At 39.6% G+C, this 11,981-nt stretch overlaps 1 protein-coding gene across 3 annotated transcripts in view; it reads right to left on the bottom strand.

Annotated features, from left to right (window-relative positions):
* Positions 1-10,023, bottom strand: part of LOC124171216 (L-threonine ammonia-lyase) — a 28,081-nt gene extending 18,058 nt beyond the window's left edge. Inside the window, exon 1 of one of the 3 annotated variants that reach the window (XM_046550357.1) lies at positions 9,861-10,018. In XM_046550357.1, the coding sequence (XP_046406313.1) occupies positions 9,861-9,893 (33 nt within the window). In that variant the 5' untranslated portion in view covers positions 9,894-10,018. Of the gene's footprint in view, positions 1-9,860 lie in introns of all 3 variants that reach the window. The other 2 variants (XM_046550356.1, XM_046550358.1) reach the window with 2 other exon arrangements.
* Between the last annotated feature and the right edge of the window lie 1,958 nt (positions 10,024-11,981).

An 11,981-nucleotide genomic window follows, 5' to 3' on the forward strand; every position in this document is an offset into this window, starting at 1 on the left:
TTGGATTCAGAATAGATTTCATTGAAATATAGAAATATAGGATTGAATTAATTCATCATTTGATTGATTTCAATTGAAATCAATGAAATGATTTTCGCCAGGAATTTTATGCATCCATCATTTTAAATTCTCTAAAGAAACATCTAACTTGCAAAGCCAAATCAAAATGGTTATTATAAGAATTAGCCACGAAAAGTTATATCAAAGGCAGTAGTCGGGATTTTACTCCAGGATGCATAGCCAATTCATAATCTGGACAATTTTATTTGACTGTAAACTGTCCACAAGCTCGCATCATTTTTCGCAATTTTTAATCAGCAGTACTCGTCTCTTGCGACGACATTTATTGAGGGATATCCCAGGTCATTTGATTCAAGATGGAAGTGCATGATGAGGGAGGAGGAGAGAAGCCAGGCGTCAGCTTCATCCTGCTTTTCAAAAATGGCGCCAAGGGTCCCACTGGATAGTATCCCATCCGACGGATGGAGAATTCGAAGTAGCACACAGCAACCAAACAAGGATCGGAATTCCTAGAAAATTTTTAGAATGCCCGGAATTTTCCTTCTGCTCCTGCCCAAAAGATGTCGGGTATCTCAAAGTATTTGCCCTTGAATTTGAATGCATGAAGGTAAAGATATTGAGTGACGGATATTTTCCAACTCATCCCGTATTTTCTTTGGAAAATGCACCTTTTCCTATCCTATTTCTTTTCTTCAGAATGTTTTTCCTACTGCATCGTGTTTTTTGTCGTCGTGGGACGGATTTAGATCGTTGATTATGGGGGCGGTAAATCATTCTCCGCGAGACCTTAGTGGTATTGGTATACATCTCGGCGATAATGCATCTGAGGCCTGACAGGGGTAAACTAGTTTATTTTTTTTTTAATTTTTGGTCAAGCTAGCGAAATTAAAACTTTAATTCAAGAGCCGCCTTAAAAATAACTAAATTTTCAAAATTTCCAGAAATTATGGAAGTTGGCAACCCCCACTGGATTGACATTAAATTTTCTATCTTTTAAAGTAATAGGGGCAACTGGGTTTCACAAAATCGATTTTTCAAAAATGTAATTTTTCGAATCTAGACCGCGTTATACGTTAACAAACCAAATTTCAAGCCTATCGGAGCACTTTTATTTTTAGGCCAAACCGTTCAATGCCACAATTTGGTAAATTATTATCTCAAAAACGGAGGAGATACGGGGCTAAGTATCACGATTTAAATAAAGTTCATTTATAAGCATTTAAACTTTTTTTTTTCAATAAAAATAATGAAGTTGGAAATTGCACTGTTGATCTCAGATTTTTGTTGGTACACAGCCACAAGAGGGAGTATTAGGATGGTAGTAAAATTCCTCTAAAAGTACTTCCCTAGCTAACTTTTTTCATCCCCTATACTAATATTGAACTCGGAGCTTTTTAAGACGACCTCGGCGTGGTTTAATGCATCGCCGTCTTAAGCACTCCTGCTTATGAAATGAAAATACGCAACCTTGGTAACTTTTCACTGGAAAATTATTTATTGGTACGACGCGTTTCGACGCTGAGGCGTCATTCTCAAGTATTAGTACTAGGTACTTGAGAATGACGCCTCAGCGTTGAAACGCGTCGTACCAATAAATAATTTTCCAGTGAAAAGTTACCAAACATTACCAGTTATTTTCATTTCAACATGGATTTCCACAAAGTAAAAGCCGAATCAATTGAATTCACTCCTGCTTATATTTACGTCATAGTACGGTGTTACGTCATAGGATTCAACAAACATTGTTAGAACTGGCAGAGTGATTAGAAAAGGCCGCAGGCCAGACGGTGACCATCCGTAGGAGGATTTTCCCCGAAAGGGAAAGCGAATACCGTACCATGCAAGAAAATCAGACCAGCAAATTTGTTTAGGATTAACGAGCAGCGCGGGTGGTTGACAACGACTGGTAGTTGTGTTGCCTCGGGTGGGAGAGCCTCGTCATTCTGATCGCCGACGCGGTGACTCACCCCGTGGGCTAAAGAGGCGGGGAAAGGGGAGGGCTCACCTCGAGTCATACGGCACTTTAGAGATAATATGAACTAGAGGGAGTGACCGGCTTGTGTGCATGCGACCTCGATTAGAATGTCAAAATCCGAGGTCACAGATGGGTCGGATAACACTGATTGGCTGGTTCCGGCGATTGCATTTGTTCGCAAGTTTATAAATTTTATTTCCATAAAATACAGTGCTCATGAAGAGCGCTAAGTATGATGATTTAAATAAAGTCCATTTATGAGCATTTAAATGTTTTTTTTAAATTTTCAATAAAAATAATGGAGTTGGAAGTTACACTGTTAGTCTCAGATTTTTGTTGGTACACAGCAACAATAGGGAGTATCAGGATGGTAATAAAACCCCTCTGAAAGTACTTTCTTAGCTAACTTTTTTCATCCCCTATACTAATATTGAAGTCGGAGGTTTTAAAGGCGGCCTCGGCTTTGTTTACTGCATCGCCATCCTAAGCACTCCTGCTTATATTTACGTCCTTACGTCCTCAGCAGTTCACGATGGGGCGCCACACAGCCTTACCCTGCAGCAACATCAGTAAATGACGTCACCCAATAAGAGTTTAACCAGATAGAGGTTTTGGTCACGTGATAGCCGCGAGCATTCATGGAAGGATTCTCCAATATTGACGCTCATTGGTCTAGACATACTACCGTCACGTAATTTTTTGTTGATATCCTGCCCTCCCTACCACTTGCAGAGAAATAAATATAGCATCGGATTCAAAACTTTGTGCTTGCAGTGGCGCAGCGAAGGGGGGTTTTGGGGGTTAAACCCCCCCCCCCCCCCAGAGCTCACAGAAATGTTTAAGTTAAATCTATTTTACTTAATTGGATTAATATTGATAATAGTGTGAGGATTAATAAAATATCCCTCAGAAGGCCGTAGAAATCACCATTTTGAACCATTTCTCTCATTTTTTTCCGGCGGAAGGCCTCCGCACCTCCCGCTTACCCTAGCGGGTATGCAATACCTCCAAGTCCCTCAGTATTAGTTGCGCCTAAAACCCCCCTAGCCTTTATTCCTGGCTGCGCCCCTGTGTCCTTGAAACTGTATACATATGACGTACTTTTTTCGTAAAATTACCGAATCTTGCGGTATCAATGGTGGCAGCAATCTTCATTAACCCTCCTAATGCCGCCTACTGGGAGTGGCCCTTGCGAAAAATGCCAAAGGTGTTTAAATTAAATGTAGCATCTTCAAGAAAAAATTCTGTTGTGTCTTTTTTACATATTAACATGCTTTTGTAATTTTACTCCTGTTAGAATAAAATCTTAGCTACATAATTAATTTTGATCCTTTATAGAGAGTTTAGCCACTTTGTAATATTTAATTTGAATAATTAATTACCTAAAATCCGTTATTTCGGCTTGTGGCAATTTTCGGTTGAGATGCATGATGCATTCGATGTAAGGGCCGGAGCACTAAGAGGGTTAATAAAACAGTTGCGTAAAGAAAATGGCGTCATCATCTCTCACTGCTTCTCTTTTGCCTTTCGAAAGTGTTTGCTTTACGGAGGAACATTAACGTAAGGTCGTCGTACACTGCCAGGGTACCCCACTACCGTCCAAGCTGGTCACAATTTCCCGCTGCGGCTCCAGTTCACAACTCGCCCTCATCGGCATGCAATGAGGCGCGGGGCCACACCACGGATATGCACCCGGCGCGCGGCAATTCGGCCGAGTCACTTGGGGAGGGAGAAGCGAGGCATCGGCGGAAGACCGATTCAAAGGTGACGATTGCCTGTGGATTCCCTTCATTGTGTCCACTCCGGATTTTTCATTGTATTGCTATTAGATAAAATTTGAAGATGATAGGGCCATTCTATTCATAGAGGTGTTATCATCGCTTTCCTCAATCATCTAGGGTATATGACAGTTCCTCCTCAAACACCTATTACGCTCATGAACCATCTAGTGATTACGATGAATAAAGGGAGCGATTGCGACTCCACTTAGGAAAGAATGCCTTATGACGATAAGAGCAATGGATCAAGACAAGAACGCCTTTGGATAACAATACATTACTGAATACGGCCCACTGTGACCCTTTTCGACCATCAAATCACAATGTACTCCACGCAGTAAAGATTGGTATGAATTAATTTCAACATTATTGATTATTATAATACCTTTGAATATTATTTTGTTCGTTGTTGTCTAATTTTTGTTTACTATTTGTTAATCGTTTTCTTTGTTAAAATGAGTCCTTTGTAATTTGACATATGCTGTTTAAGGACTGAATAAAAAAAATAAGAATAGAGATTTGTTAAAAGAATGATAGTTAGTTTACAGCTGTGTCCACTATAGTGGGTTGATGGCTCACAGAGGGCCATTAGAATCGTGGTGTGAGAAGGGCACTCGAATAATATATTCAGAGGCGTGCAAATTAAAATTGGTACCCACAAAAATCACTGATAATATAAAGAAATGGACAAAGAAAGGCACTCGCTACAAATAGCAGCCAAAAGAAGAAATATGAAGGGATGAGGAGCCAATACATACAAGTGACTATTTTTCTAAACAGAGTTAGGTACAGATTTTGATAAAAGAAATATACAAAAACTTGGTGGTCATGGGATACGAACGACTGGTCACTTCAGTCATCATAGTCTCATTCCATCCATGAGCCCTGTTCTTTTCCACCCTTCCCTCCCAAAATCCTTCCAACGCAGTTTCCAGCATCGCGTCATCACTTTATCTCTCGCTCTATCCAAACCCTCTGACTCCTCCGTATCTCCGCGAGAAATTTTCTCTCCTCACCAACCAGCGTATTGTGGGAAGATTTTCGGACGAGAAAGTAAAAGTGAAGTGCTGTTTCACAATCGTCCGGCCACATCTTCAATATTTAGCGAGCATATGGGATCCAGTGTAGGAAGATTTCATCCGTGAACTTAATAAAATACAAAGGAAAGCTGTGCGATTCGTTAAAAGCTGATACTTGCGTATTGAAACGTTACAGAAGTGTTGAACGAATTACGTTCGGAGCCGCTAGAGACTGCGCGCTGGACTTAGATTGTTTAAGCAATAGCGTTTCCTATTATTTTTTATTGCCTAAATCGAAAGAGTATTGCTCCAGGAGAACGAATTTCACGCTTTTCAATTTTTAAATGATGATATCTATTTTTCGCGATTAAATGAAAATTGAAAAATTTCAAGCGCGCGAAAACGCGACAGCTAAGTACGAACGATGGGAAAAGCCCGTGTGACGTCAATCTGGTTCCCGCTGCCGCAGAATGAGGTGACCTTGGGCCGACGATATGTGCACCGCTGCGATGCAGGCTGCTAGCAGGTAGCATAGTACCCTGCTATCAGGTATTGGTAATTGATAATGAAATAATGATTAGACGAATGTTGATATTTAATTTTAACCTCAAGTGAAAAAGGCCAGATTGGCAGCCATGTGATGCCACTCCACGTGACGTCACAGGGACTCAAATGCTATACAAGTAGTCAGGAGTTTTACATCGTCTGAGATTACCAATGCATGCATAGAGGTGAATTATTCTAACTATGATTCTAAATTATTGAAACATCAAAATATCATAGTACACAGAAACTGATAACAAACAACTTCGAATCATAATGCAACTTCCCATTTTGAAGACGGCTTAAATAAGGGTTATTAATACCTTATCAAACGAAGGAAACTTTTCGACCATGGGCAATTTTAACAGGTGATTATTAAGAGATATTCTCTGAGCTGGCATGGCATTTGAGTCCCTGTGACGTCACGTGGAGTGGCATCGCATGGCTGCCAATCTGGCCTTTTTCACTTGAGGTTAAAATTAACCATTAACATTCGTCTAAACTGGGATTTCTAAAACCAAATAATTTGTATATTATGAATACACTAATGGTGGGTAACGAATCGTAATCAATGCCTTTCGTTTTCTTTGATGAAGGAAACTACCCCATTGAGAATGGATATCTGTAAGAGCGACACTGAGAACATCATACTAGAACCCAACTATATTTCCAGGTCTGACGGAAACGATAAATTAAGCGAGATATTTTGCCTAAAGGATAGATATGGGAATTCGTTTTTTCCCCGCACGATGAAAGACTTTAATAAATGGTAGCCGTAATTTCTTAAGAACATTTCCTTTTTATGTGAAACGGCTGGTGCCCTAACACCTTTCGCCTATTTAGGCGGCTTATGGGGTAGTATGAAGATGTAGATGAACCATGATTAGCATTTCCTCGTTCTTCTCCATCCATCTCACTTCCTCCATTCTCCTTCACACCCTCATCTCGAATGACTCCAGTCTTTTCTCGTCCTCAGCATCCTTGTTTCCGCGCGTGAAGCGCCACGCCACAGCTTTGAACATGCTATAGTCTTCTCTTTAATTTTTTAAACATTCATCCTCTCATCATGTCTTTCTTAATCTTAACATCTCCTTGGCCAACGTAGTTCTCTTCATGATATCCTTACAGCTGTGCCGTTTTTTCTCAAGTGTAAAGCCCAAATACTCAAAACCCTTCCAGCTGTTCAAGCTTTCGACCATCCATTTCTGATGATGATTCGCACGTGCCTTGCTATCACAGCTCGACAAAACTATGCGACCTTGGGCTCCTAGTGACCATTCTTCAATCCTCAGTAATAAATCATTAATGCCCATACTGTCTCGCCTGGCGGGCATTTTTGAACACCCCTGAGGTAGCGTGTAGTGAACTACTATGCTAAAACTCAGGGATAATTACGACGACTGTCCCCGCTTTGCTACTTTCAGCTTTTAATGGAGGGAGAGTTGTAAACGTTGAAGGCTGTCATACGCTGCGAAAACGGGCGGCAAAAACAATGGAATAAGGGACGGCGCCGATGACCGCAAATGATAGCTCGACTTGTATCATTTTCACGGTAGCTGAAAAGCTATCATTGAAGCCAATACTTAGGGGGAAAACTATAATCGAGTGATTCATGCGTGAGAATCGCGGAAGGCTATTAGGGATTTCCACCGGGTCAGGTTCTCCATCACGACTGACGTTTCGATGGACGGCTCGTGGGAAATCCTGAATAACCTTCCACAATACATTACGTCGGGAAAGTCTGTGATCATTTTTCATCACCTGCTCGCACCGATTAAAATAGGGTTAGTTTCCGTCCTTGGTAAATTCAGGCTCACAATCGAACGGTTGAATTAATTGCAATAGAAAGGAATATCCGATGTTTTTTCAGCGAACAAGCTGAGTAGAATTCTCTCGGGTTTCCAAACGGGTAAGATGTATCTCACGTTTCGTGGTCCGTCGTTCCTCGTTATTCTCCGAGGACGACTATTCTCCGAAAAGTCGGATAAGATGAATTTCTCACTCCGCTGGAAGCCAAGGAGAACTTCATAATATTCCGCCAAGGACTATTGCTGAACAATAGTTGTCAAAAATCATACATTTCTGAGAGACCATCTCTATTAGCCTAAATCAGAAGGATAAGAGAAAATCCTGATTTCTTGTTGAAAATAAATAGGATAATTATAATGAATGATAAATATGATTTCAATATGTTGAAATTCCACTATATCACGCCTGAATCGGCTAAACTTAAATATAATTTCCAAGTATCAAAGTAAATGCGATCACAAAGATTTATTCCTAATTACATATACGGATACACGTAACGAGAATAAACCATATATAATACCCAAGTCTGGCTTCGATAAATTGGAATTTAAATGGCTCAAGGAATTGTTTTATAACACCGTTACGAATCAAGGAGGAATTCCACTCGCGCTCTTTAAAATAACCTCCAGACAAATATTTCCTGGTGATTTTTATTCGAAATTCTGTTATTTAGAGATTTAACACTCACAGCTTAGACGAGTGTCGCATTCATAGTCCTCGAGATTATCGAACCCATAGCACACCCCGTACGTTTAAAATGTTGTTAGTATTACTGCATTGGTATATCGTATTTTATGCGCTAATACATCAATTATTGCTCTCAACTCCTGCCAGTAAAAGCGTACTCACAAATATCCCATAAAAATTTCACATTTTACTTACCAATTTATTTTATTCCTATATCTTGAGCAACCCGAAAACAGCACAATAAGGAATTTTGGATCCGAGGAGGGGGAGCAATTTTTAATGCATTACAATGGACGATTATAAACACCCGTGCCCTGGATAGAACTTCCTCTGACAGGACTCAAACTCGCGACCTTCGGTTTGGCAGCCGACAACTTCACCCCGCCGCTATCGAGGCCGGCAATGAAGTAATTGACGCTAAATACGGAGCAAATGAATTTATGAAGCACGAGTGAATAAAATAACGATGATTTTCATTATCCAGCGCATAGAAGACCATTTAAATATGATGTGTTACTCCAGAGGGCGTGTGAATATCCTTCCAGGTGTACGTAAAGCTAAGAGACCCCTTGACAGCTGAAATGGGACAGCTTGGTTAGCAAATATTTTTTACGCCAAAGCATTCTTAGATAATTTTAATCCGCAGCAGCTATTTCTGAAATTTCAGCCAACTTTTTAGATTCTTGATCTTATATTCATTACATGATTACTTATAACCCTAGTAATATTAATACATACCAGATGTTCACATAGATTCACTACCTATTTTTATTGGTGTATTGTTCACACTTTCGGTTCCACAACTGTGCAGGCGATGAAACGGTGCATGCTAAGCAAGAGTTAGTCTCAGGCAGGCACTAATAAGCATGAGCCCGAGTTGTACCTTAAGAAATAATGTCGAATTAACGTAGAGTACGAGGGGAAACGGCCACCCCCTGCAAAACATACTAAGTCACCCTGGGGGGTACTATGTGAATGAAAATACAATTTCGCTATTCCGGGATACGAAAGTAATCAGACATCTTCGATTAATATGCTCGCCGGAGAGAAATAACAAGTAGGCATGTAAGGTCTAAGCGGTTGAGATCACTTGTGAAAATGCAGTGATTGTGTGAAAAATTGGATTCAATTAACAATTCCGATAGGAAATGGTATTTTGTCCTTCAAATCCTGATTGAGAGGTGTGTGTTGTGGTATATTCAGTTATTTCTTTTAACCTGATACGTATACGATATTTATCAATAACCATCGAGGCACCAAAATATTATAAATTTACTTGAGGAGAAAACGTAAAATTTCCCTTTGTGGTGGGTAAGAAATTATTAAATACAAACGGAACCATTTGTGCAAAAATATCTCATGAAATGCACATTACACATGCATTTTTTATGGTGTCGAATATATTAACCAACTCAAAGCCACCGAGAAAAAGCTGAGAATATTCGACCACAAGCTGGAATGGGTCACGGTCACAATATTCACGATTGACTCCAAAGCAGTTATATGGTTGCAGCACTGAACAGCTGACGGGCGATAACGTAAAAAAAAATATTCACTACATTAATGGACACGAAGAATCACAAAGCACAGTTCACTCATACTCATAAAGCAAATTAAATTGCTAAAAAAGTTATTAATTAGTATTTATTGATATTCGTGGCCAGATCACGTCCTAGGTATCGAATGAGGTTTCTTCCACGGGGGCACCTCTGAATTTTAACAATGAATTCGCACCATCAATCTTGAGGGAATTCAAAGCAGCACTATCGTTGGTAGAGAGAAGTGCATTGCTACCGCTATCATCGGAGCGCGCGTCGTGAGAAATGAACTTTAATCTACTCCAAGGCATTCGACCTTCAGTCACTCGCTTCCGGGATATCAATATAAAAAGCACAGAAATCAAAACAATCTTCATAAATCCGTCACGAGTGCATCGCGCCACTACTCCAGCTAAACTAGCTCACTGGATAACTACTTTATATGGGTTTAAATTTCTAACAATAAATAAAAAAATTAGTAGCAACCTACCTTGGGACCCTCATCTGCAGTCTTCGTAGCCATTCTTCTACCGTGATAGAGGAGCTAACCTTCCGCGCCACACACCAGACCGTTACTGAGCCCTAAGGTTTCGTTCGTCGGAGGTATATCAAGCCTTTTGACCGCAGCATGAATGCCTTTACCATCGGGGTTTATTCATCCAAGAAGTGGCGCTATCTTCTGGCTGACTCTGAGGTCGGTCAAAATGATCATGACAACACATGTAATCGTGAGCGCTTAGTTATCGTGGGGATATAAGTACACAACAAGTTATCGCTGGTAGATATTCGACGGCGCAGCCTAAAACTAATCCTACTTAAGGGGACGAAGGTCTTCCCTATGGAAAACATTTATACTCCCAGCGACAGGCCCATAGTGAAATTCGGTTGTTTATTTATCCCTGTCGAAATGCTGGCCCGCTATGTTTCGAGTGAGTAATTTGCAGTAGATAACTATTACATAGCCGAGCCTGAGATATCATGAGATAAATTTCTGCCCAAACTCTTCCGTTGCGTCACTGGGTGATTATTTCAACGGGGTGCTAAGTTCATCTGCATTTAATTAGCGGCGAGAATTATCACGCCTCGAGTTTGCTCATCCATTTCGGAAGCCTCGTTTAAACGCGTGTGTCCGGCCGTGTTTATGAGCTTAAAAAATACGGGTTAGCTAATTTGAGAAATGCAATGAGGTGACCAGAGGCAAAACATCAGAAACCTAAATAAATTCCAAAAACCGTCTAGAGGGAAGCTTTGCATACCTGCAAACCGATGACCTTGATCATATGCGAAAATTGTGAAAAAAATACGACCTGATAGAAAGTAATACTTTCCATTAGGCTGGAACATGAGACATGTATCGGCGGGAATGAGGATTTTTGCCTGGCGGGGAAGAAGGAAGAATTCACTTTTGAATAATATTTAGAGTAATCGGAATCCAAATGAGAAATGATGACTTTACTACGAAGTAATCAAAATCGAAAGAGTAAAGAGAGATCCATATGGATATTAATGGAATAAATCACGGAATTGCCGCAATAATGTCTATCTGGTACGATCGAGGTTAAATTATGGATCAAAGTTTTGGGGTGGCACCTACAATAACAAATTAAATATAAGAGGTATGACATTAAAAAACAGGTTTGAACATTCGTATCCTTTGCTCTCAATTCTAAGATTACTTCCATTATACCATTATTACGTATTTAAGATGTTAAAATTATTTATGTTATGGGTGATAGTATTCTAACTATATCAGGCAGCATGTATACGTTTAATTTGAGAAAGGGAAACGTCATATAAATCAAGCCAAATTTAAATATTTTCAAACGATCATTTGTATAAATGAGCCCAAAGGTTTATGATTTGTTGTCCGGGAAAATAAAAAATGTAAAAAATTGTAAAATGTTTTTTAAATTTAGCTCATTTATGGATACTGGCTAATTATAAAGTTATAAGATTCTTTTGATGTCATCGGATTTTGTTTTCTCTCCATGTATAAAAATTTTATACTGTTCCTCTTTTATGAAACTTTCACTTCCAACCATCACTGTTGTATGAAAAATAGAAATGTAAGCGATGAATTATGAAGGTTGCTTTAGCACAGATTCTCTTTTGAGGCAACCCAGCTTGATTATTCTCTTATTGTAATAAATTCAGTATTTTGTTTTGTTTTGTTGAAAGGAATGAATTTACTTTACTAAAATTACTACTTGGCGTCCATCGTTAGTGTTGCCAAAATAAGTGGAGGAGGGTTCCAAAAGGAATGATGATATGAGTTCTTTGATCACGATCACTAGACTTCTAACAATGCTTAAAAAAGAGCCGGTAAATGGATATCAGAAAGCAATGCCGAAACAGAAGGGCATTTGTTGCTGCTCATAGGCTCCAGTGCAAAACAGCAGAATAAAACACCATCAACGATCCCGTTCGTTGATGGCAGTTTTTTGTGCGCTCGCTTTACTTCACAGGAGGCTTCGGACTACGCAAAATAAGCGGATGTCAAATACGCGGTTTTAATGTCTCAGATATAGGGAATTATCTGATATTATAATTGGTAAATCTAACATTATAATTTAAATTAAATTCTTTATAACGTGTCTAAAAATTAGTGGTT

This window comes from Ischnura elegans, chromosome X (assembly GCF_921293095.1).
Source record: "Ischnura elegans chromosome X, ioIscEleg1.1, whole genome shotgun sequence".
NCBI classification, from domain to species: domain Eukaryota; kingdom Metazoa; phylum Arthropoda; class Insecta; order Odonata; family Coenagrionidae; genus Ischnura; species Ischnura elegans.